Source organism: Oenanthe melanoleuca, chromosome 8, assembly GCF_029582105.1.
Source record: "Oenanthe melanoleuca isolate GR-GAL-2019-014 chromosome 8, OMel1.0, whole genome shotgun sequence".
Taxonomy (NCBI): Eukaryota; Metazoa; Chordata; class Aves; order Passeriformes; family Muscicapidae; genus Oenanthe; species Oenanthe melanoleuca.
Genome location: NC_079342.1, coordinates 16,967,253 through 16,993,817, shown reverse-complemented (window position 1 = coordinate 16,993,817; position 26,565 = coordinate 16,967,253). Strand labels below are relative to the sequence as shown.

General features: G+C 48.7%; 1 protein-coding gene across 5 annotated transcripts in view; it reads right to left on the bottom strand.

The window, feature by feature from the left end:
- Window positions 1-26,565, bottom strand: part of PTPRF (protein tyrosine phosphatase receptor type F) — a 369,892-nt gene that overhangs the window by 42,584 nt on the left and 300,743 nt on the right. For 3 of the 5 annotated variants that reach the window (XM_056497305.1, XM_056497306.1, XM_056497307.1), the window contains 7 exons: window positions 25,451-25,595; window positions 20,015-20,320; window positions 16,977-17,170; window positions 10,838-10,864; window positions 8,492-8,609; window positions 5,719-6,297; window positions 4,993-5,090 (listed from right to left, as the gene is read on the bottom strand). In XM_056497305.1, coding sequence (XP_056353280.1) covers window positions 4,993-5,090; window positions 5,719-6,297; window positions 8,492-8,609; window positions 10,838-10,864; window positions 16,977-17,170; window positions 20,015-20,320; window positions 25,451-25,595 — 1,467 coding nt within the window. The remainder of the gene's footprint in view (window positions 1-4,992; window positions 5,091-5,718; window positions 6,298-8,491; window positions 8,610-10,837; window positions 10,865-16,976; window positions 17,171-20,014; window positions 20,321-25,450; window positions 25,596-26,565) is intronic. The other 2 variants (XM_056497308.1, XM_056497309.1) reach the window with 1 other exon arrangement.

Sequence of the window (26,565 nt, the reverse complement as noted above, 5' to 3'; positions counted from 1 at the left end):
CAAAGAACCCCCAGCAGAGGGTGAGCTGTGCTCCCTGTGCCTCACAGTGATGGAGCAGAGAGGGGTCATCTCAACCTGGGTGGCCAGGGCCAGCAGTGAGGCTGGTGGTGCCACATGCACTGCTTTTCAGCACTTTTACTTGGGGGAGGAATCCAGATGGCTGTGCTTTGCTCCTGTGTGGAAATGAATGGGTCTTTGTCCCTTGTCTCACGAGGCTACAATACGCAAAAGATTTGTGGTGTAAAATCCTGTCTGCTTTAAATTGGTGTCACTCCCATGTCTACCAGCTGATGCCTGGTTGGATGCTTAATGCAGATCATCCCCCTCCCAGCAAGGTGACCGGAGGGTTACACGCCTCACCAATGATCTGACAAATCCGGCTCAGGGCTCACAAATTGGTACCCAGAACAGGCTCTGCAGGTGTGACACCCTGTCGCCATGGCAACAGATGCAGGCGCCACAGCCGTGGGCAGGAGGTCGGAGCTGCTCTTCCCTGCTGTGCCTGCAGCGAGGGGCTGTCGGTGGGCAGGGCAGGGCAGAACTGCTGGGGGCAGCCCCCCACACAGCCTCCCCCTGGACCCCTCAGCCAACAACATTTCTCAATGAATGCCCTGTTGTAGATCTGTGGGACCCCACCTTACCCCAGGCACAGCAGCCATGGGCACTGCTGGATTAGCTGCACCCAACAGCCTATCTGCCCTGGGAACCTTGATCCTGATCCTGCTGGAACAACTCCTTACCCCAAACCCTGGGTGCTGCCTCTGCAAAGCAAAAACTAACACAGTTCCCAGAGATAGAGACAAATGGAGTGTAGACAGCTAGAGAGGCCATAGGTTGTGTCCCAGCTGTGAAAAACCAGCATATTTCTTTGCATCAGGTGATTGTCCAGCATGGCAGGGGTGTGCTGGATTCCTGACAGTGGTGCAGAGACATAGCATGCCAAAAACTGGCAATGGCAGGAGCATGTTAAACCATGCCAGTTCTAGGTTTTACAGGCAGAGACCACACGGTAAAATGTTCTTGTTTCAACAAAGGCCTCGGAAGAGAGAGAAGACAGTTCTGTGGAAGACTAATTTTTTGAAATAGTTTTTCACCAGGTGAGCCCACTGTTCAGGCTGACACTGGCAGCAAGGCAGGGACCAAACTCTCCTTCAAGTCCCCTTTTGAGCAGGTGGCTGAAATCTACAGAAAGCTGCCAGTTTTCTAGGACAAGCGCAGCTGATTAGCACCGCTCTAATGTTCAGTGTCAGAGCTGGAAGGAGAAGAGAGGTCCTGGAAAGAGATCTGAAGGACAGTGGAGCACAAGGACCTGGCTAGGCCTAGAACTTGCAGCTCAGCTTTTATATTATCCAAACAGCAATATCCACAGCATGCTTCAATCCTCTTCATGCCACTTTGCATTGAGGTCAGGATAGGAAAAGAGCTCCAGCTTTTTTGCTGTTGAGAAAAGACTCCTAACAGCAGCAGAGAGAAGCCAGCTGGAGAAGAGATGCAATCAATCTCATTTGTTGACGTGCTTCAGTTTTCAGGAATGAACTGCAGAAGTAAGTCCCAAGTAACTAAAGTATCAGGTTTGCGGGGACAAAGGCCCTGCTGCTGCTCCACATGTGGGAAAGGCTGTCAAAGGTAGCCAGAGGAAATTGTTTTCTGTTGTGACTCCTCTTAATGGTATTTTCTCCTGGGCTTTTATCCCTTTCTCCAAAGACATCTACATCAGCTGAGTGCTAAAACGAGTGAAAAATCAAAATGAAGAAATGCTTATTGCAGCACTATCAGGTAAGTAGTTGCTCTGATACAGAAGAAGCACAAAGACAGGACTACTAGACTTCAAATCACCTTAGCAGCTTTGCTGTCTGGACCAACACCACCCCTTCCAATGACACTGCAATAGTGCAGGTCTAGATACACTATATGCCAGTAAGTCAGGGCATGTCCTGGGGGAGCAGCCAAACCTCTCCTTCCTGTGCCCCCATACAGATTTTAACAAAACCAAACTTCCAACATTAAAACCTATGCTGAAAGGATGAAAAGCCCACAGAGTTCTGCTGCCTCTTGGATAAAATTTCTCATTATGAATCCTTCCCTAATAAAGGCAACACCAACTGCTTCTCAGTGTGCTCTAGGGAAGACACCCACCAACTGCCTGCACATGAGCTTGTGCTGGGGACAGAGCTATTTTCCTAGAGGAAGAGGAGGCAGAAGAGATGGTAAGCATTTCAGCTCAGAGCTTCCCTGCTTGTTCCTGCAACTGGCCAGGACACAGCCTCTGATTCAGTGCTGACACCAGATGATGATTTTTATTGCTATACAAAGGAATTTGAATCCAAAGACAGTGAAATTGGCATTTGCAATGCTTTCCTGAAGCATCCTCTGCCATCCCTCCTTTTCACAGCTGCTGCAGCAGTTCTGCGTCCCTTTACCTGACACAACACATTGTCTTCTCAAATGTTATGCACCATTAGTTAAGGCCTCTACATAAACCTTACACTAATGTAAGGGCTCAGAAACAGTCATTCATGGGCAGCTGGAAGATGCCCAGAAGCTCAAGCAGGAATGCTATTTAGAGGCTGCATCATGGCCCACTGGTAACTACCAGAGTCAGCAGCAAATCTGGCCCAAGGGTTCTGAACTGCCAAACAGTGCTGACTAGCCCACAGATTGCTGTAAAATGTCATCTGTGCTGCTCCTACTCACAGGAGAAGATTTGCAAAGCTAGGTGGGTCCAAATGTCACTGCTGAAGGTCTCATGCTCCATTTCAAGGCAGTACAGAATGTATTGAACTAAAGATGAAAAGACACACAGTATGCAACACTGGGAAAGATAACAACTCGATGGAGAAGTAGACAAGGCTGGAGTATTTGCAGGCAGGAGTAAGTACTACATTCCATGGAACACACTGTGAGAGAGCACTGCCCAGCATTCTCATGGGTTATTTCCAAACCTGTATCATTATAATTTTCAAAACACGCTGCTCCTTCTCCCCATTTCTAAGATATCTTCCAATGCTGCCTTTAACCAATATATCCTCTGTCCCACTCTTAAGTTGAAGAATATATCTCAGGAAAATGCACCTTCCCCAAGGAGAAGGTTGTATCTATCTTGCACTTTCCATGAAAGCTCCAGAACAGCTTTCTGCAGATAGAATAAAAAAAGGAATAGTGCCTCTGCTCCACCACAACTGCTGGGCAACATTTTACAAGGAATTTATCTCCTGGACGAGAAGAAGCTGTGAAAATTCCCCAAAGAGATCTCAAAACTTCATTATTGATTTGGCAGCAATGAAAAATCTTAAGGTCTCAGTTCATCCTCTAATAAAAAAAAGCACCAGTCCTGCCTGTGACTCACTATTCATTGTCGGAACAATATCTACTTTAATTAAATCTGTTAAAGTAGAATATGACACCCTTTGGGACATAGATTTAGCATGAGACTGTTTATCAAGTGTAGATAATACTAATTGTTCCCATGGAGATTTATCTGCTATGCTAGTTACAGTATTAGTCTCTGGCCTTAGCATCCCATGTGCCTGAATTAGAGGAGAGAGGTGAACATTGTTTATAAAAACATAAAATCCTTAAGGTTAAGGATTTCTTTCAACTGGCACAATCAACAAGTTAGAGCTGACCCTTTTAGCTCCTGGCCTTGACTCATGTGTGTCTGCAAGTCCAAGAATACTAATAAAAAGAAGACACTATGGTTTGCATGGCTGCTCTAAAGTTAGCAAATGGCTCATGCCATCTCCTGTGTCAGCCAAGGGTTAACCTGCAGCAGGGCAGACCCTGAGTCACCTTGTGATAGCAATCACAGCTATGCAGCTAGGAGAGCAGACAGACAGGGCATCAGCATTACATCCCTGGCTCCTGGCTACCTCCAGCTACTCCACCATCCCTGTGTGGGGATGCTCCAAGGGTCACACTGTCCCTTTCCAGCACTGTCACACAGCGATGAGGGCTTTGTGCCCAAGACAAGGCCAAATGAAGCACACTGGGTCTGCAGCAGAGTGCCAAGTAACAGGGCTCTGTGAAGTTCCTAGCAGCCAGATATCTGAACACTGATCCTAATGCGCCCTACATCTGGGAGAGCTTTGAATACCACAAGGTCTTCACAAAAGCCTTGTCTGCTTCAGCTAAACTGTATGTTAACAAGTGCCTGCTATTGATCAAGGTAATTCAGCTTCAGGGTTTAAAACAAGGAGAGTTAGTAACAAGGAAGGGGAGGTGCTCACACACTTTGATGTGGATGCAGTTCAAGATTCCCCTGGGCATGGATCCCCCACAGCTCCTGCAGGCTGTGTATTTGCACTTTAGGCACAGCATTGCAGGGGGCACATGCAAGGAGAAAGAGAAGTCACACTGCTTCCACCCTGGCACCTTTGCAGAGGCAGCAGATTGGTGCTGAGACTGGGAAGATGATCTTCAATGATGTGACATGTTGGTATTGTTTCTTAAAGGAGAGAAACTGCACTGAGATCTACAAACTCCAGTCTTTTACTCACATAAATGACAAGTACTGGGGGTCAGACAAGAGCAGGAAGGCAGGGTCATCAGTGTTGTCTGCAGCCTGCTGGATGACACCACATCCAGAATTGTACTGGTGAAAAGAGAGCAGCACTCCAGCTGCGCACAGCTTCAGGAGGTTTGATGTTGCTTCTTCCCTTCACTCCCTGAGATCATGCATCTGTCCTGATGCTCTGAAGTAACTCATAAAGGTAATATGGATGTTTGAGACAAGACACGTTTACAAGGAGTTATTCTTAGTTTTATTCACTGGCTAGTTTTCAGACCACTTTGTCCTGCTAATTTGTCGTGATTAAATCAAATTTATAACTTTTCACACCTCAGCTCCATGTCAGGCATCAGGACAAGCTTGTGTGACCACTGTCATGGAGCTACAGTGGTGAGCCTGACCAATAGGACCCAGCTGATGCTGCTTTCCACTGTCCTGCTCACTGCTACAGGTGGAGCCTCCTGTCCTCCAAATCCCACTCTTACCTTAAAAGGCACTGTAGATTTATAGGAGTCAGGCACTTCCCAGCTCAGCAACACAGACGTTTTCATGACGGCATTGACACGGAAATTCTTAGCAAACACTGAAATGAAAAACAAGATATTTGAGCACTGTAAAGCCAAGTCAGGAGGGAGCCAGGCGGCAGCTCGACTCCAAGTCTCTTTGTCTAACTCAGCAGCAGAGGTCAAAGAGTTCAGCTACAGCAGAGAAGTAAGAAATGAGGAGAAGACAGCAGCAGCCTTTTACCAAGTCTACAGTCTCCAGAGGAGTTCTGCTTTTTTACTATACTTTTCAGCATCACAGAAAGCAAGTTGTAGGCTGAACTGCAGCCTTTCTCTATCTCCACTCCACTCACACTCCCTTGGCCCTTCATCATGATCAAGCAGCAGTGTTATTCAGGTACTGGATCTGCAGATGATCCTACTTAGCCACCTGCTCCATTCAAGCAAGGGCCTTTCATGTACAGATGAAACATCCAAGTGTGCCTCTGGATGCAATTAAGGTACTACCAACGCCCCTCTCCCCCCAAATGGCAACTTTAGAAAATTTTTGCCGAGATTTCCCTCACTGAACTACTTTTAGACTAGGGAGCCACACAGTACCTGATCACAACAATCAGAGCAGAGGGGAGTGGAGCCTCATGAACCAAAGCAAAGGTTCCTGTCCTGGAGGCAGAGCTTCCTGTTAGGGTTTGTTAGAGGGACACTTACCTTGCTCTACAGGCATGGTCCGGGACTGGATGCTGGGGCTGAGTGGCCCAGCCCCCTTATTGGTGCGGGCCCTCACTTTGATGTCGTAAGTGGTATCAGGTTTCAAATTTGTCAGAGTGATACTTGTGTCTTTGGTGATGTTAACCAGGTCCTGCTGGCTATTTATGTCCCTGTATACCACTGTGTAGTTGACGATCTTGCCGTTCCTTTCTGCCAAGACCGGGGGATCCCAAGCAACTTCTGTGGTGGAAGTGGTGAGACCCACCACACGCAGGTTCTGGGGGAAGCCGCTTGGCACATCCTCGGCAGTTGTGATCTCCTTCTCAAACTCCTCTCCTGGGCCAGCCCTGTTCTTGGCAGACAATCTGAAGAGGTACGTGGCCCCCTTGTGCAGGTTGGTCACTGTGTAGTGATGGTCTCTCTTCCCGAAGTCTATCGTGTTCATTTTTTCCTCATCCAGACGTCTGTACTGCAGCCGGTAACCCAGCAGCTCCCCTACCATCTCCTTGGGTGGGTGCCACTGGATGAGGGCTGTGTTCATGGCTGTCGTGCTAATCATCATGGTGGGCTTCCCCGGGACTGCAACATAAACACACAATGACCATCTATAGCCTGGGAGGAGGGAAGGAAGGACCGCTTCTGCGCTGCTCAGTCCGTGAGGATTGAGGAAAGTGGGAAAGTTCAGACAACAGGGTGAAGAGGATGACAGACAATTCACAGGGATAGAGGCAGAATGACCCTAATCCAGTGGTGAGAGAAGCTGGAGCCAGCCAGCTCCTGGTTGCCATTTTCCCATGTGCTGCCATTTAAACTGGAAATAAATTCAGCCATATCCAGCCCCAAAATTCCTCCCCTTTCACAGGAAATGTTTAAGGTACCTCAAAGCATCACATTTATCTCAGAGAAGATCTGAATCCCGTCCTCCCAATCAGTGGTCTTCAGGCACTCCAGCCAGTGCACAGCACCAGGCCGTGCTGGCCCTGATGCTCTGTACCACCACAGACACCCCGAAGCCCGATTCCAGCGCCCTGGTCTGTCTGGAGGCAGACAAACTTCATCCTGAAACCTTGCACTTCTACCATCTGCAGAGGCAGCGAGCAGAGCTGGGTGGGCTGTGTGCCATCAGAATATACTCTGGTTTAGTTGAGAAGTAGATTCGTGATGTCAGTGTCGATGGGAGAGGTGAACACAAGCGTTCCACAGGATTTTTGCTTATGCTGCACAAGTCAAGGGGTGTTGCCGTCACTGGTTAGGAACTGATGGCTTTAAATTGATGGTTTAAAACCTTGATCTCCTTGAGTTAAAAAAAGGACACGTCTTCACATCAGCTCAGATTTGTAAACAAATCAACTGATAGAGAAGATACTCAGAATCAAAGGCATAGGGCCACAGATATGAAAGGAAAAAAAAAAAAAAAGGATTGCAGCCAAACCTAGTTAAATATCCTTGCAGTTTTTTGAAATGTACGAGCCCACAGTCGAGCAAGAGAAAAGCATATTTGTCAGCATTATGCCCCTTTTTGCCATCAGAGGGCGACACCAACGCTCCCCTTCGAGGTCATGCCTGTGGTCGCGCCTGTACAAAGGCCCTGAGGGCAGTTTTGCAGGTATTTAAGACATACAATTACAATCCCATTGCCAGTGCAATCCTCCTTGCACTCATAATACAATGTCTAACAGCAGCTAGTATTAAGGGACAAAGTATTTTCAAAGCTGATTCCAAATATTAACCTTCAAATGTGCATTACAGCATGGGAAGATCCACTGTGGTTTACAGTACAACACTGGGATGTTTAGGAAGCTCTTCCTGTTTATAGGACAGCTGTAGCAATTTGATGAACAGAAAATACATCATGGCAAGCCACCAGGGAGACAGCAATTGAGATTGTGACAGTGGAAACTACCTCTGGAGCTCCCCATATGCAGTGTGGAGGAGATAGCAAGCTGTTCCTTGTTTAAAAGCACCAGGAACAAACACTCCCAGTTTGCACAAGCTCCATTCCCATAATAACAAGTGGTAAATAGAGTTCCTGTGGCTGGTGTGAGGAAGCAGCAGGATTATTGGTTGTAGGACAGGCTAGTGAGTGGACAAGACAATGTCAACTAGTTGGTACCACTGCCAAAGGCAACTTGACCACACCTGGAGGGAAGTGCCAGATGACTCCTGGGTGCCCCTGCTCCAGGCGCAGATGCAATCTACTGAGCCAGCAGAACCAAACCAGCTGGGATCACCAGGACCTAGAAGTTGTGTCTGCAGCAGATTTGTTGCATTCCAGGTTTTACCATGGCTCTAGGTGCAGCCAGGCTCAGCCATGTAAGCAGTATCAATGGCAGAGGAGAGCTGAGAAGCACCTCTTAGGAGCCCTCTTGCCAGGGGCCCTTCCAGGTGCCACTGCAGTCACCACAGGAAGCAAGAAATGGCACTTGCCTAAAGGAACAGGTGAGAACAGGCCAGGACTCCAAAGCTGAGGGAGGGCCTGGACCTTCAGGCTTCCTCTTCCCAGGTCTCTGGACTATGCAGATGAGCTCAGACCCATGAGTTTCACTGCTCTCTCACCAGCCCTGGTAGCGCCTCTCATCTGTTTGCTGCACTTTGCTCAGGTGATCCAGTGGCAAAGCCTGTTAAGTACAGGCTGAAGATCACAAGAGTTTGTACCTCTGCAGCATCTCCAACTCTCTCGCTTCCTCCTGGCCTTGGCCATACTCCCCACGCACCTCTTGGGAGGCTTTGCCACCACCCCCAGGAGGCTGTGACGCCTGCTCCCCACACTCACCTGCCCCTGTGGTGGTGATGACTTTGGGCTTGCTGCGGGCACCATCTCCTTTGGTGGTGTAGGCAGCAACTGTGACAGAGTAGGTGGTTTCTGGCAGCAGGCCTCCAATGACTGTCTCCTGGGAGTGCATTCAGAGGCAGAGAGGAGGCAAACGAGAAGAGCAAATACTTGTTACTGGAGTGAGCCAAAGGAAGGCACCAGGGTCAGTGTCTCCAACAGCAACACACTGACAACACTCCCCAGCTCACACTCATGCTTCGTGCTCAAATACACACGTTTCACAGAGCCAGCAAGCAACTGCTGCCACTCCAACACTCACCTGCCTCATTTCAACCCCTGCCTTTAAAACTTAGCCTTTCTAGGGACCCACCAGCAACCCATGCCAGCAACTATGCTCTCCCATGGCTTCTGCCAAGAAGGAGATCTGATCCAGATATGGACCTCTGTGAAAGCTAAGTAAGAGGACTATGGAGCTGTGAACCAGAGCAAAAGGCATTTCACCTGGCTATGAGAATCTCTTGGGGGCTAATTCCAGGGTTTTTTAAGTTGTCTCTTGCAGCAGAGCCATGGGGAGCACAGGGAGGCAGTGCAGGGGTGGGGGGCCCCGGGCAGGGAGCACCTGCAGCTTCAAGCATTGTGTTCACCCTCCTTGCCAGGCACTGGGTTGCAGGGCTGGGATAGGTCAGTGCAAAGCCCTGGCAAGACCTGGAGGGAAAACCTGCACCGTGGGAGGTCTGGGAGGGGGCGGACTCATGGAGTGCATCCTTGCATGCTGTGGCTTCCTCTGGGCAGGAGGAGGGCAGGCTCCACACTTCAATTTGAGATCAAAGAGAGGAGCACCGCTCCTCCCTCCTGGCCTCCAGCAGCAAGGTGACTGGTGCCAAGCCTGGCTGGCCAGGCCTGTGAACGAGTGAGCACAGTGAGCTCAGCAGCTCCCAGCAGCTTGGGCAGGTACCCTTGAGCAGTGCTCAGCTGTGGGTGCTGTGGGAGTGTGTCTGGGCCATTAGCACTAATAACCCACTGGGTCAGGGAGGAAGAGATAAGCAGGCTGGAGATGGGGCTGGGGAGGCTTTTGGAAAGGAGGCAGAGGCTCCTCGTTGGTTATTTATCCCTTCAGACAAGGAGAAGAGTAGAGATGGAGAGGGTTAAGTTTGAGCTGCTGAGAACAGGCAGCATGGGCACTGTCAGGAGCTGCTCCAGGGGTCTGACCCTGCCTGGGGGATCCTTGCCAGCTTGCGGGGTACGAGGGGTGCCTGTGGTTGCTCTCGGAGCGCAGCCACTCTCCCATCACTCACTCACACAAACACCCACGCCATTAAACCTGCCGATTTCCAGTCAGTGCTGCTGGTTCAGGTCACCTGCCCAGGCTTACTCATCAAAATCACCACATTACCATCGCAGAACCAGCCAGCCCAGAGAAGTATCAACAAGCACCAACAAGAACCCTGCCAAAATCACCGTGTGAACCAGAGTCCGATCCACCTCCACCCCTGCAGCAGATGGTGTGTGCGGGCGAGGCCGCACAGTCCCACCGGTGCCAACGGAGCCGCGGGGAAGCACTCTCACAAAACCTGCCGACTCGCAACGTCCCGAGAGAGCTCGCTCCTCCCAAACCCATGCAGAGAGAAATTCTCACGCAAAAGCATGCCACCAGGAGCAAAGCAAGCAAGCTGGGAGGAGGGCAGAGAGAGGAGGGATGGATGAAAGAAGGTCTGATTGCATAATGCAAACACAGTGCTGTCATGACAAAGCCACTCCGAGCAAGAACGCTCCGAATAAAGCGGGAGGAGAAATGCATCGTGCTGGGGAAGCTTACAGTAGGGCACATAATTGAATTGCTGACTCTAAAAAGGTCATTTTCTAGTTTGTTCCTCCAAATTTATATCTCAGAATTATGTGGGGAAAAATTGAATTTAACTGTTTAAATGTGATTGTTTTCTTATTACTATCTGTGTTTCAACCAAAGGTCATGGTTGAGGGTGTAGGTTGTTTCTCATGACTACGATCAATGTGGTTTAAAGATTAATTTTACCACATAACTTGGTGGGCCAACTATTGCAGGATGAGCCTCCTGAGTCGATCTCTTGAACCTGCCTAAAAAACTGCACTGCAACAAGCTGGAAATACAGATTATAGGAAATGTCAATTGCTTTTCTGCATTTAGGAGCAATCTAAATGCCAATTTTCTCTGGATTTGCTGCTTGTGGAAGGTTTCACAATGTAACTCTCCAGCCTCATTAAAAGGGAGTGAAAGGAATGTTTTGACAGTACTGTGTCTACAAAATTCACAAATCGATTTACCAAACCCCTCTCTTCCAGCCTGGAATACACACAAGTGGTACTTACATGGTCGACGGAGTCCTCAGCTCTCCACTGACGAGGGAGAAAGGGAGGAGGAGAGAAAAATGGAGACACAGAATTTTAAGGGGCAACGTGTAGGAAAGGGATGACAATGACAACAGCAGGGGTTAGCAGAACTGGGTTGGGGGAATTACAACACTTATACACAGAGGGTCACTCGACACAGGCTGTGCCAAGGGAAGAAATGGCATAGAGCAATTTTTGACATGCTGCTAGCCTGCGCAATGAGTCTGAGATCACTCACACAATCAGACAAAGAGCTTCCTTCTCACTTGGGTGGAGAAGTCACCCCTTAATTTTTGTACTTCGCAGTACTTTCCCCTTCTGGCTTTGTTTGCATTTTTCTGCCTTTTCCCTGAGTAGAAGCAAGAAGGGATAGGTTGTACCAACTAGGCTCTGAGGGGACTGCTGCCCCACAAGTCACAACAGCTCTGTTGCCTGATCTCCAGTTTTTGTTCTAGTGATCCTCCAGCCGTCATCTCTTGTTGAGAATCAAAGACTTCAACACACAAAACAGAGGCACTCTTTGCAGGGAAGCACCAATGCAGCATATCTAGAGATTCTTTTTCCTGCATCATTTGCAAGAAAATGCTCTGGGGACTTCAGAAAACCAAGAAGTGTTCCTCTGTCATCAACAGTGCAAGAGAAGCTGAGATCTCACACAGAGCTTCAAACTAAGCTGCTCCTCTCCAACAGTGGTGCGTGGCTTGGAGAGAGGTTCAAACTTGTGCATGTACTGAGGAAACAGCTTCCCACTCCCAATTACACAAACACCACTCATTTGGCAATAGCAGCCCTGCAGGGAAAGCTTCTACACAAAACTCTTCTCACCAAAAGCTCACAGGGATTCCTGGCCATGGCAGTTCAACAGGTACTCTGAGCTTTTCTGGGTGGTTTTAGGGTTGTAGGGCATCAAAGCTGCATTGGGGTGGTGAGACAGGTGAGCCTGGCTGCTGCCACACATGCCCACAGCAGTGTTCTTTGTGGCTGGTGCACTAAAGGTAAGCTGGCAGATCACACAGAATCTCAGCCAAGGTGATGTGTTACAGCTCACGTTACTAAATCTGCCTGGAGGAAGCACCAGCCCATGGGTTCAAGCACAGAAATGAAAGTGAAGATAGGTATTACAGCCCCTGATTCACACACAGTGTGAGCTCTGGCAAACCTTGCTTCTGAGCCTGACCTGCCAGCTGTGAAACTGCTCAAAACCAACTTCCTCAGGACCCTGGGAAGCTCAGCTAACACTGCTGGAGTGTTTGGGAACCTGCAAGTGCAACAGAAGCACTAAAAGGCATCAAAGATACAAGTTGCCTTTTGAACTCAGGCTATTTGAGGTGGCTTTCGAAGGCTGCAGCCTATCACAGGGGCACAGTACTCACCTCAGCAGTAAAATACATGGCATACTTTCAAAATATTTGCTATTTTATTCTCTAAATTCAGAGAGAAGAAGCTGCTGGAGAAATGTTCCTCTAGGATTTTATTGTAGTTCACTTATTAGGTGCCACGAGACTCCAGTAGAATTATCCCCCTAAACCATCCTAACAGTAAATTTCAGCAAAGAGGTCAAGTTGCCCCTAAATAAGTTTTATAAAGCCAAGACCCTCACTGAGTATTATGGTTACTAAAGGGTCTCTTTCTACAACATCCTGGTGCCATTTCCACAGTTGCACACTTAGCTGAACTCAAGTCATTGCTATTTATGTCCCACCCATTCAACAGCCACACACTCCACCCTGCTGATCTAAAAGCTGGCAGAAGTCCTGCCATAGGTGGATCTGAGGCCTGGCACTCACTTCTCCTACAAAAGCATGTCCCTGGTGGGTGGAAGCAGGGGAACACCCCAGCCTGCCTCTGTGCAGCTACAGGAACAGAATGTGACACCTCACTGCAGGGAACAGCAGAGCAGAGCTGGGCTCAGGAGGCCTCTCACAGCATAGCAGGTTTATCGCGCCCTAGGATTTTAAACCAAGTGTTTAATGTTCAAACTCTGTTTGCTCTAATGTTCAGTGGACTTTAATCTTGCACTAGATCAGAGTGCAAAAAAATGCCTTGAGATCTGTGCTGGAGTAACAACTGTGAAAACCATGCCTGCATAAATACCTTGGTAGAAATTCAGTTTCATTACGAAAATTTAATCTACAGATCAAAACATTTCCTTCCTTAAACTAGCTCAATTGCTTCTTAACTGTTTAAGGTTGGTCAGTAAGACAAATTGATCTGAAAAGCCCAGGAGCAGTCATAAAAAGAACTGAGAGAGGGCTGTGTGCATGAGGCAGGATGGCTCTGGGAAGTGCTAAAGCTAACTGTGTGTATTTATGGCAGCTGCAATGCTTTAATGTTTCATTTTACACTTCAACACAGCATAGTCATGTCTCACTAGGGAATGGCTGTTTTCCCTGACCAAGGCTCTTGCAGACAGATTCAAGCCCTCACCAGTCCCAGCTATGGGAGGCCAATATTGGTTTTCCTGCAGATCCTTCTCCTCTCTGCTTCAGTGACTGTGGTGCAACAGTGGAACTCCAGACAGAAACTCAGGTACTCAGTCAATGAGATGCAGAGGGGTCTGAGGGCATCAGAACTTCACCTTGGTCCTTTACTGAAGTGCCTCTTGGATGATGCCTTACAGTTGTGTTCCACTTAGGAAGCAGAGAACATCCCACCTCCATGCCAGACTCTCACCTGGACAAGTATACACATATGAGATGTTCCAAGTACATTCAGAGGAAGGTCCTTGACTATCATGTAATGAAAGAGGAAGGCTATAAATTCCTCTGTGTTGTGCTTGGGGTAGGTACTGCTCAGGGAGAAATGAAGTCTCTGCTTTCTCCTCTGATCTCAATCCAATAGCTTGAAGTGATTGCCATTTCTTCTTCCTGCTCTTCTGGAGCAAGCTGGTGGGATGTGCACTCAGTTTGCATGCTGCTTGGTGAAGTGCTGCCTGCAGAGACCACAGCAGCCTCCTGTGAGCCTGCAGTCCTTGTGGGCAGCACATACCTTTCCTGTGCCATGACTCTGCTCGCACAGCAGGAGGAGAAGGTGGCAGGAGTCTTTTCTCCACCAAGCCTGATCTCTGTGTAACCAGCTGTCCCCAGCCAGCCCTGCAAAGTTGTTTGGGCAGGCTGGATCTGCAGGGATGGAGGGGCTCAAGCCCACTGCCCCTCATAACATGCAGTAGCTGCCCAGAGATTGGAGACCAAGGAAATGAGGTGGGCCCCTGCCTGCCCCTGCCAAGCTTAATGCCTGTGTCCCATGGCCCTGCTATCCCTCACTCCACTGAGCCAGCGAGGACTTGAAGTCGTGCTGGAGTGCAGCTTCTGCACTGGGTTCCTTTCAAAAGCCCTCTCTTGGTGCCTGGATGTGCTTTACACAATACCCAGGGCACATACATGAATCTTCTGACCTGGCTGAGCCGTGACAGGCATGGCCTGGGCAAGAGATGCTGCAGGTACCTGATCCAGCTCTGCAGCTGCACACACCCCGGGAGCTCCTCCACAGGGTAGGGTCACATTTGCTTGTCCATCAGGCTATCAGTGGGAGGTTAGAGCTCAGACTGGAAGGCACACAGAATCCTGACAGAGGTAATCAGTCACAGGCGCAGACACAGAGGGGAGGGAAAGGCCTCAGCTCCATCACAGGACCTTCTTAAAAACTGATTACTCTGCCCAGGCAGGAGGCTGTAAAATAAAATGTGATCTCCAGCACCAGGGCCCCCACGTCTCTGCCGATATTTTAGTCCTTTCTGCTCAAACGGTTTTGAAAGCTCAGAATCCATATTATTTGCATAGCTAACATCTCCGTTCCCTTGCCTTTTTCCTTTCATCTTCGTTTATTCTCTTTCCATTTCTCATCTTCAATGAGGAAAAGTCATGAGTCAGCTTTAGTATCAGTGTCTTCACACTGTCTGCAGGAAGCAGATTATGTGGTACATGCCTACTCAAATCAGCAGACAGCCTAGCTAGGCAGGAGGAGTGGCTCTGCCTACCTGCCCAGAGATTTTCTTCTCTGACTCCATGATTTTCAATCCATTTAATTCTCTCTCTGTGCACTGGTTTTGTGCACTTTGTTTGTGAGTGTTTATGAGTACTGAACTGTGGCCATCTTCATTCTATGACCTTCAGGGACAGGTTTTCCAGTGTATGTTTTGTTTTCTTTCATAGAAAATAACTCTTCCAGGACCACTCGTTAAAGTTTCATCTGGCCAGCTGCAAAGACACGCACTGCTGTATTGAAAGATGGCAGCTCTTACAGGGTTCCTCAGTATCTGGAGCAGATGTATTTCATCACAAGCACAGGTCATGCCTGGCTTCTCACTCTTTTGCAAAACAGAGATCTACCAAGTCAGTGAAACCGCTTCCCTGCAGGGTCTTCATTAGTTTATCCCAAGAGTGACATGACTCTTACAGAGTAGTGGCTTCTCTGCAACTACCGTTTCCACTTCTACCCAAAAATCATCAGTGGATTGTTCAGCACCATACACAGCAGGAAAAAATATCACAGAAATCAAGAACTTTCCCACATAAATTCACCAAGTATGGAAGATGGGCAAGTGGCCTGGCAGGCCAGGAAACTTCTAGGAACTTGCCTCCTTGATTCACACATTCAAACTAATGCAAAATCCAGCACTCCTTCAAAAGTTTCTGGCATCCTCATTCTGCACATCAGCATGGGATTTCTCTCTCTGAAATGTATGAGTAATGAGTGAAAGCAGAACTGGCTGGGCAAGCATAAAATATTTGAAAACACCAAGAAGAAAAACATTGCCAACTTCACCCACCTACACTTGGGACCAACACATTAACTCCAAACTTCAGCTGTACAACACAGCCTCAATTATTCTAACAACACAGAAGATTATACTCTCCTGGCATAAGTAAAGGGCAGTAAGTAACTTCTCTAACTATTGAAACAAAGCAACATCTGAAACATAAATAGAGACGTGCCCCAGATAACACTGCAAGGACCCTAAAAGTCTTTTCTCTCTTTAAAGTTTTCCCCTTCCACATTATTACTGAGTTTTACCCTTCGGAATATGAATGGAGAGTAAAGCTGCCTCTGCACTGCCCACTGACAAACGCATAAATGATTCACAGCTGCATTCAGGAGACAGATCAATTAATCGTTGCAGCTCTCCAGTATTTATACTGGGCATCATTCAAGCAAGCCAGCTCTGAATCGATTCCTTGTTGCTTCCAACAGCAGCAGATCCTGTTCTTCATTTATACGATTATCTTAGTTGAGAACAGCATGGGTCATCCAGGATGAAGGACCCCTGCTCCAAAGAACTGTATTTCATTGCACACAGGGCAGCAAAAACTTCCCTGGACCTTGGGAAAGAGGCAGCTACACATTCCTGGGCTGTGCAGAGTGTGCAGCCATGCCTGGAGCAGTGTGTGGGAAGAGGACTGCAGCTCACAGCCAGTGAGGTATCCAGGAGATCAGCTCAGTATAAACAGATTGCTGTATGAGGACTGCAGAGGACAAAGTCTTTTACAGGGGATGTGGGCCTCTACCTCATTTATTTGTCTTCCTCCCCAGCCTTTCCCACACTAAGCTGGCTTCACCTACAGTTTTGTTTCAAGCAGCAATGCAACACTAAGTCCCTGCCTTGCAAAAGTAGGAGGGATGAGAGGCTTTGCTGAGCCAGGAGTGCTGTTCTGCCTGGCATGCTGTGCTGGGTGCAGAGCAACCCCTGTGTCCCACAAGCAGACAGGTGGATGCTATCAAGAAAGATGCTTTGCCCTGAACATAATCAGCATCCCAAAAGAAACAGATCTGGGGCTTATTTAAAACTTTCTGACCATTTATAAACAGACTGGCAAAGTGCAGTTTGCTCCAGCTGGAGTCTGCACAGGATGTGGCAGGCAGAGAGCTATGTATTAGAGAAGGGGTAAGAGAGGAACATCATCCAATACATCTTCTTTTCTACAATAAGCCTTTCCTAATTAAATTTTTTACCCATGTTTAAGCGATAGTTTAAGGATAAACTGTTTGCCTTGTTCAGGCAGGCTGAGTCCCATGCTCTGGAGCTGCAAGAGGAGGCGAAGAAATACTTGGATCCAGCCAGCCTGCCCTCTGCAGAGAGGGAAGGTGCCATGCCCACCATCTGGTGGTCCCCACACTGTACCTGTGCTTCTGACAGCATGACGTCCTTGATCACTGGCTGCCCTCGGGGCTCGTTGTTTTCCAGCTTCACATAGGTAACCTGATACCCGCGGATCTGCCCATGCTGCTTGTTGGAGATGGGCAGCTTCCAGCTCACCCGGATGGCAGTCGAATTCACAGACTCCACCTCCACCTTTCGCGGTGGGGCACTGGGCACTGCAACACACACGGGACAACAGTTAGCAGGTACCACACCATCACTGCCACCACTCTCACTCCTTGGCTACCTTCCCCCCACCTCATTGCTAGGATGGCCCCACTGGTACAAGCTTCCTGTACCTGCCCAGGACAACACACTGCAGTCTTTCAGAATGACCACATCCCTGACCCCTTCCCTTCTGCTACTCTCAGTAGGAAAGAGCATAATTGTAATTTGCAGGAGCACCCCTAATAAAAGTCAATGTGCTGAACCAGACCCAAGGTCCATCGATCCCTCTCATCTCCAGCAGTAGGGGAGCAATGAAGAATATAAGAATACAGCAGAATATAAAGAATATGGTGACCCCTGCAGCTCAGGGTGCCCTGGGGCACAGGAAGGGGTTTTAAAGCCTTCTTTGCATCTTGCCTGACACACACCCTTCTCTCAGACCCATCTAAACAGCCCCAGGTAGCGTGACTGGGTGCTGAGCCTGGCTTGCAGGGAGCCCTGGTACCTGCCACCAGCCAGAGCACACACGTGCTCTTCCCCTGTGACAGTGAGAGGTTAATGAGGGGGAAAAGCACCATCCTAAAACAATAACCCAGAGCTCAAAGACAGCAGTCACTGAACTCAGCCAGATAAAGGGGCCTGTGGGGATTGTGACAGCTCTGGGGACTGCATTTCATGCACGGCTAGCTGAATGCTTTTTGATAATAAAATGAAAAATTACACTGCCCAGAAAATATCAATTTTCTTGCAAGGTGAGGCCCGTTTAAAAATGTATTTATACCCTATTTACCATTTGGAAAAATTACCTCCTTATTATATTTTGCTCTTGCATTGACTGTGACAAAAATGTCAATTCTAAAAAATTAGCTTCTCAGTTGCTCCTGGAAAGCTCCTTCCAGCTGAAGCAGCTGGGAGTAGAGGTGTGCACTCTCTGTGGAGGATACTGATGCCAAGTGCCCAGTACCAAGTGAAGGACCTGGGCTTCATCCTATCACCTCATCTGCTGGACCTTTTTCACCTTCCACTCCCTGGGAAAATCCGGAGGTTTGGAACCTCATATGCCCCAATTCACAACACAGCAAGAAATCAGTATTAGATAATTAGGGATGGATACCTGACAAGCAGATGTAATGAATACTGCTATTTCAACCAACTAAATGGGAAGAAACAGCTACTCAGCAGGTAAGCAGAGTTTTTAAGCTGCAGGGCAATTCATTATTTTTCCCCAGATGTCCTTCGTAATTGTAGATAATTTAATAAAATAGAGAAAGGAGGAACAGAGCATTTTAGCACCATGAGGCCAACTCAAGGTGTGGGAATGGAGGGGGGCTGTGCTTGAACAGTTACCCCCTTCTGCCTGGAGCAGCCTATGCTGTAGTCCACAATTGACTTAGTGCAGTGACCTTGCACAAGCCACAGGGCTCTCCTGCCCTGGCAAGACACCTGCCCACACACACAGCTGGGAGTCCAAGCGGAAAACAAGATCCTCCCTGAGAACCAGACAGAAGCTGTGTGTCAAGCTCTGCTAGCATGAGGGAGGCCTCAGCAGGACATGGTATGGGGATGTTGCAGAACACAAAAAGATGTGAATATGAGCAGACCACAGTGTTTCGAGGAACTCTGTCCTACCCCACTACGGGAAACATGTGCTGCAACTGAGCTCCAAACAGGGAAAGTTCAATTTGTTTTCAGACCACAGTTTAGCATTTCTCATTCCTTCATCATGGGTATCTACTAAGCATCAGCATGTCAGAGGAATATAAAATCACTTTGACAGCTAAGCTGGAATGTCCAACCACGGTGCCCAAAAACTAACTGAGAGAGCTTGTTGCGACATTTCTGGGGTAACAGCTTCCCCTGGGCTACAGTTCTGCTGAATGAGAACTGAAGCAAACAATATAGGCAGCAGGACACACACAGATGTGTTTGCCAGCCCAGGAATGCAGTCAGCAAGCATTCCCAGACGCCACTTTCAGAGCCATGGAGACATGGGGGACAGTGGCAGCCCATTTAGGGAAACTGTAACATGTCTGGTTTCCATTCCCTACACTGATTGGGCAATGCAGAGATCATGCTTTCTTTGACTGGATGCTCCATCTCTTTCTTCTCCCATTAAATCTGCAGCTTTCTTGGGTCAGCATGAAGCCACGGGAGCTCCTACTGTCACCCTGAGCTCTGGCACTTTCAAAAGAAATGGCTTAAATCATGATGACATAACTGACAGCCCTGCTAATACAAAGCAATTTCTCTTTAAAGCTGTCATACCCAGTAAAGTGCTCTGTACGTGGGGTATTCTGATTCTTGAGTGGAAGAGCAGCTTTATATAAGCTCTGGCTTGCCTGGAAGCTGGAGCAGGAAACAGCTTTCCTGCAGTATCTACAACTTTCAAATGGATTGCTTTCCCCCACTTCAGTTTGCTGGATTTCAGGTCAACAAGTAAACTTTAAGTCCTGATCTCACAAAAGAAGTCTTTGGCTGGGAGAGCTCATTCTTCCTTCAATAAAAGGGAATCCACCACCACCCACTATAAAACCACAATGGAATGCAGAGCAATGCCTCCCTGCACGCAGAGGAAGCACTGCTGACACAAACAGGACCCTGAAGGACCATGATGGGATATCTTAACCTGGAGGCAGAGCAGGGGCCAGCAAAGCAATTCCCCAACCCCACTCCAGGGTAACAGTTGAGATCTGCTCCCTGGAGCATTGCCCCTGACAGCCTCTGGTCCTGCTTGAAAGGTGCTCCCAGGGCAATGTCCCTGCTCCCTTTCCCCTGCTTTCCAGCAACTCAGCAGAGTCCTGGTTAAGCCATGGCAGTAAGAGAAGGAGCTGTTCTTGCTCAGCAGCACCTACCGTCCTCGTCAGTGCGCACGTGCACGGGGATGCTCTCCGGTCCTGGCCCCACATCGGTGTGAGCCCTTACCCACACCTTGTATTCCGTCCATTTCTCCAGGTCCTTGATCTCCCAGCTGGAATGCTCCCGTCCAATGCCATCCACCACATGCTTGGTGTTGTCATCTCCTTCCACTGCCTGGTAGGCAATGGAGTACTGGGTGATGACCCCATTGCGGCTCTGGGCGGGCGGCGGCACCCAACTTACCCGGATGGTGGTGGAGCTGGTGCTTACACACTCGACTTCTTGGGGTGGGGCAGAGGGGGCTGGGGACAAATAAATGAAGTGGGGAGATGAAGGGAAATGAATGGAAGGACAAACCAAAATGCACAGGGAACTTTTACCCAGCCAACAGAGCACTGAACACACACATGGACAACTGCCAGCCATCCTCACAGATCATCAAAGATGGCACTGGGGGGCAATTTGTATTTGAAGGCCAGATGAACTGGGGAGATGAAGTGCTGTTTTGCATCACCTCTTCCCAATGCAGTTCTGGACGCTCACTTTGCCAAACACAACAAATGGCAGTAAGGGAAGGGGGGAATGTGGAGGGTGTGAGAGAGAGACTGGTAGGGAGAAGAAAGATGCTTTCAGTGAAGATCTGAAGCAGATGGAAACCAGAAGAGGTAGGAAGCTGCAGAAGGCAAGAGTGGCAAAAGGAAAGCTCACACTGCAGGAAGGCTAGAGAAAGCTCACTCCTAGACAAGCGGAGGAAACAAAAGTGGATAAGGAAAGCAGGTGACTGAGGTTGGAGGCAGTTTGTCCTGGTAGGGTTTAAAATCATGACCATCAGCTGTATGCTGTGTAGCAACCAGATGGGCGCCAGGCACCATGTGGGAACAGGAGATAATGTGGTTGTGCTGCTTTGCACATGTCCTGGAATCTGGGACTGACTGCTTCATGCCTGCCACACTGGTTACCTGCCTCAGTGGCTTCCTGGCCTATGGATTTGTACAGTGGAAGGTAGACAGGTCTCGCTCCCTCCCAGAAAAAGCACCTGCAGTTCGCAGTAACTTCTAAGCCCTGGCAATGTTATCTGTCCACAGAAGGAATGGGATCCAGGCAACAGCTGCTTCTCATTGGGATCACTGGGAGAGAAGTCTCTTCACACAGCACACTGGGAAAGAGCAGTAAAACGAATCTGGGCAGGTGGAAAAGAGATCAGGAAAAGAGAGATGATCTGGACAAAGTAAAGCATCTCTAGGACATCTGCCTGTTTCCCTTCTCCAGCCTTGCAGAACTGCTGTCTGGTTGCACCAGGGCTCTGGCAGCACAGGAGCCCTCTCACGGCAGCATCAGCCCCTGTCATTTGGCCTCAGTGCCCTGGGAGGCTGCAGACAGCATACCTGCACAGAAGGCAAGAGTGGAAGTCTGGAGAAGGAAAGGAGCCCACATAGTGAAGGAACAAGGGACATGGCTCCATCCCTGGGTGTTCATCCAGAAGGAAACAGTCCTAAGCAGAGGAAGCATGGCATCATCACCAAAAAAATGCACACTCTTGCTTTTAGACTAGAAAGCTGCCATGGCAAAGCAATAATAGAGTACAAAGTATCTTGCTTTGCCACAGCAGGTGAAAGGCAGCTTCCATTCTTCACTGTACCCAGAAACACAGAAATGCCTGAAAAAAGACTCCTGCCTTTCCCTATGCTTCAGATTTGCAGCCACCAGTGCAGCAGCACCAGCCTTGCAGGGGCACAGGAACAACCCTGTGTGCTCACTGCCTGCACAAAGGTGAACACAACCTACATGGCAGCAAGGACCTCAGGTAACTCAAGCACTCAGCAATGGTGCCTTGGCTTTGCTGGGCACAGGTTGGCAGTGGCAGAAGATCTGGGAAAGCAGCCAGGCCAGCAGGACCTCACAACCCCACCAGGGACCTCTGCTTGCTGGGAACAAGGGCCACTTGCTTGCACAAACAGTTGCAGACTGTGTGTAACTTTTAATGCCCACTCCTGTGCTCAGAGAGCAGGGAACACTCCTGATGCCTGGGCTCAGATGCCTGGAGAGATGCAAGATGGAGCAGAGTAAGTAGTGATGGAGCTGGAGGAGATGATTCCTGAGCTGTCAGCCTGCTGCTATGGGAGCTACATTGGAGGAAAGAGAAGTCAAAGCAATGTGTGGAAGCAAAAAGTTGCCTGTGTGAGGGAGGCAGCACAGGATCAGCCCTGCCATCTGGTATAGTGAAAAGGGAGCAGGGGTAAAAAGTGAATCCTCACACTCTTTTGGTTAATCAGCAGAGAAGTGGCAGGGAAGAGAGTAGGAAGATACAGCACCAAAGCAACACTTACAGTGGAAGGCATAACATACACAAAGTGCCTGGTGGTATCCCTCAGACAGGACAGGTGAGACATAAGGGGCTTGGCAAACCTTTCCTTTGCCACTGTCTGCAGACACCCTTCACAGAAGAGACATGCTTTGACAGAACCTCCACAGCTTCCCTTGGCATGCAGCAGTGAGCTCGTCCTCCAAAGGCAGCTTTGGATGGCAGTGTGGGCAAGTCAAAAGCTGGCTGTTGACTGGGTAAGAGTCACACACATAATGTGCAAGGCAAAAACACATTAACACTTAAAGAAAGCAAAATAAAACTTGATAACATGAGCAGGATCAACTTAAAATGCACAAGGAGTTGAAGTGTCCCTCCTGGGGCCAGCAAAGAGCAGGCTGGGTGGCCAGCATGCACCCACACATGCAGATGTACCTACACAAACACTGTGCAAACCTCTGCTGCCTCCAGGCTACTCCAGCCTCCCCCAACGCCCACAGCAGCTCTGTGCACCCATCCAACCCACCTGCTCCTTAGGCTAGGGAAAAGGCTGACTTAGGACCCACCTTAGTATTTCAAGAGAGAACAGCATTTTAATGCTGAGGCCTAAGGGACACAGCTGATGCTTCTCTCTTGCATCACTCTGCTTGCCTGAGGCACTGCAGAGTCCTGGAAAACTCCCCTGAGCTCTTCAGGCCCTCAAAGCAGCACTGCTTGGACTTTTTGCAGAGTGCCCAGCAACTAAGTGAGCAGCTTAGCAGGAAAGACAGCCTAGAAAGCACTGCCTGCTCAGGAGATGAGGTCTGAACTGTGCTGCTGAAGGGTTCAAAAGGACATTGCCTCCCTCTGGCCTTCCTACACAAGCATCCCTACTACTGAGCAGGGGTGCCACAAGAAAAGCAAGACCAGCATCCTTCTCCAGCCCATCAGTGAGTCTTTAGTGATCACAGGCCTCCTACCTCCCCCATGACTGGTGTGTCAGGGACAGGAATAGAGACTGAAGAGAGGCTTTTTGGAAAGCAGGAATGTGACTGCTCCTGCAGTTTGTGTCCCACCTGAATATGCCAATGATTTAACAGCCTTTCTCAGGGTAACCAGATGGAGAAGTGAAGGAAGGAGACCAGTGTGAAGCTGGGAGCTGTAGTGTTTCTAGATTAGTAAGTTCTAAGGCCAAAGGGGAAAAATCCAACCATCTAATACAAGTAAAGACCAAAGGATTTCTGCCTAGAAGTAGTGCACTGTGCATGCAACTTTTGCCAAGGTAAAGCACAGCTTTCTGGAAGACCTGCTTGATTTTGAGCCCCTCAGTACTCAAGGCTCCACACTGCATTGGGACTGTTCACACAGTGGTTTGTCACCCCCACTGAATAGCCCAGCAGTAACTGCCAATGGCTTCTGCCATAGAATAGAGTGCCATCAGAAATCTTTTCAAGTAGGAGCCTGTAAACCAAGACCCAGGTCACTTCTTGGATCAATCTAAGAATTCTTAGGTCCTTCAGTGTGAGGAGGGCTTCACTGGTCAAACCAAGGTACTGCTTTGGCTAAACAATCTCTTCCAGCCTAGGCACATTTCTCTGACTAAACAGATGCCAGAATCAGTCAGCTACTGCACCACTGGCCAGTGAAGTGACAACTTTAAAACCAGACTGGTGTCAGATGCCTTGTGAGCAGACAACAGAGTAGGTCATGATAGATGTCTGCCTTGATGAGCCCAGGAAGCAAACGTTTCTCTTACTTGGGCTGTTGTGAGACTCTGAAGGACTCATTTATGCATGGAGCTGTCTCTGATTAAGTGTGTTCAAGGATAAGAGCATCCACTGATGGAATTAATTTACATGGCAGAAGAATTACTTCAACCTTTGCCTATCAATACAAAAGCTATCTCAAACAGGTATACAAATCCCCATATTCAGAATTTGTTCTCAGTGTTCAAATATTTATAACCATATGATCTGAACCTTTCTCCATTTTCATACCTGTCTGTTGTGCAGCTCTAAGACATCATTAGCTCACTTAACAAGGTGGAGGAATGCCTGGGACTGCTATGGTAATGAAGCTGAGTTTTCCTCAGAGAAGGTCATTCTAAAAGTGAGCAGAGCTGCTCTTCCCTGCCAGAGCTCCCTTTCTAATGGCCATCTCACACTCCTGGTTGCTGTGCATGCTGCTGCCCTCCCTGCAGGGAAGGCTGGCTGCCTGTGCCAACTGCTCACTCCACAGAGCGAGCAAATCCCAGACAGACGGTGCTAACAGAAATGTCTTTTTTCCCCCTTTTAATGCCCTTTGCATAATGGCAAGCCCAAAAATTGTTAGTGAAAACTAGCTTATCGCAGGGCCCTTTGATAGCTCTAATCTGCTTATGCACAGCACTTTGAGCTGCCAATCAGAGCAATGCAAACTCCCACTCTGTGATCACACAGGGCAGAGCCAGGATGAAAGTGATATTGCCTGGGTCACCTCATTATTGAGCCTCTCTATTAACTCAACTGCAGCTTGTTCTGGTTTCCCCTAGCACTGCAGTCCCAGAAGCGGCAGCCTCACTTGCTCACACAACCCTGGCAAACAGCCACTTTTCCAAAATGAGTCCTCCAGCTGCCTGACAGCCACAGACACACCTGGCCTCACAGGATGCCTCACCTTGCAATCAACTGTATGGACCAGGGATGGACTCCTGTGTAAGCAAGGCAGCTAGAATGGGGAGTGGAAGGATGAAAATCCAATGGTTTGGAGACACTCACATTTAGAGCCAAATACCCATATGCTGCCTGTCCAGACAGCTTGTCTGCATGGGAGTAAATTCATAGAGATGCATAGACCCACTCAAATCAATCTCTCAAAAGCAATTTCCCAGCCTGTTTTACTCCTCCAACAGTTTTTATGAATCTACCCTTAGGGAAAGACAGTATGATCAAAGGTACATGAAGAAACAACTTACCCCTTGGGTGCACCCACTCTGCCAAAGAGCCCTGATCCAAACCCCAGCTGATTTTCCCCATTACTCCCTTTAGCAAACTGCATACCAGAATCCCTGCAAACCCACAAAGGCAGAGGCATTGGGCTTCTCTGTGCCCAGGAGATGGAAACTGGACTGTTTTTGCTTTGTCTCCAGCACTGTTGAATGTCAGGCACTTACTGGATTGGGCAGTTCTGGCTTCCACCGTGGGGGTGTAAACTCCCACCCCCAGCTCCGAGCGGGCACCCAGACGGAACTTATACAGTGTGTCTGGTTTGAGACCTTCCACTGCATATGAGGAGGTTGGGTCAAACTCCACCTTTTGCTGCCAAAAAAAAGGAAACAGATTATTTGGTGTTGTTGGAGGATACAGAAAAGCTGGTGTGCAGCCATTCTGGGCCCACAGAAAGTCATAGCCTCACTGCCACACCTGCCTGCAGGACTCCAAAGCATGGAGCGTCCTGGGTGACACAGCAGGACTCTGCAGGGAAGCAGACCTCTGCCACAGCCAAGCTACACTGTCTGGTGTCCAGTCTGCACTCACTGGCCTGAGAGCTTTTCGGAATGCTGGGTCCAGATATACAAGTTCAGACAAGGGGCACAGCACACACAAGTTTGTTTTCTCCCTACAGACATAGTGTATTGCCTGTGAAACAGAGAAAAGCCCTTGCCCTGTAGCAGTCAGGATCTCTAATGCACTGAAACACTGCTGGGAAAGGGCTTGTTTTGTTGACACTTCACCTGAAAGGCACTTATTTTTGGCAGCTCTCATGCCACTATAATAAGAGGAGAGGGAGAGGACTATGGGACACTGTGATGCTGTCACTGCAGAATTCTTGCTATGCTGTCTTGAAGTCAGCACTACCTTTGATATATCTTGAACTGGACTTCCTTGAGGGGCCTTCAGTAAATATGGAAGGGCTCTCTCTAGGCCACCTTCAATCTGCTTTTTTTATACCTCATCAGTCCTGGGGCCAGAGACACATGTTGGAGGCCATTTCAGACCTGCCCAGAAATGCTACTGTTTACAGGCACCAGCAGTAAGCATGCCTCAGGGATGCTGTCATAGCATTCTGAGCCTTTCCAGTCCCAAACCAGTCACTAGCTACTTTGCTGGTATCAACAAGCACTTTTGAAGTCACTTACACAGAAACCAGAATGCCATGTTCCTACTGCACATCACTGAGGCAGAAGAAACAGTAAGAAACAGTTCTGTTACCAGCCTGGCTCAAGCACACGCCCTTCCCAAGCTGGTAAGTTGCCATGTCCAGCTGCAAGAGCTGCCAGGCAGGATC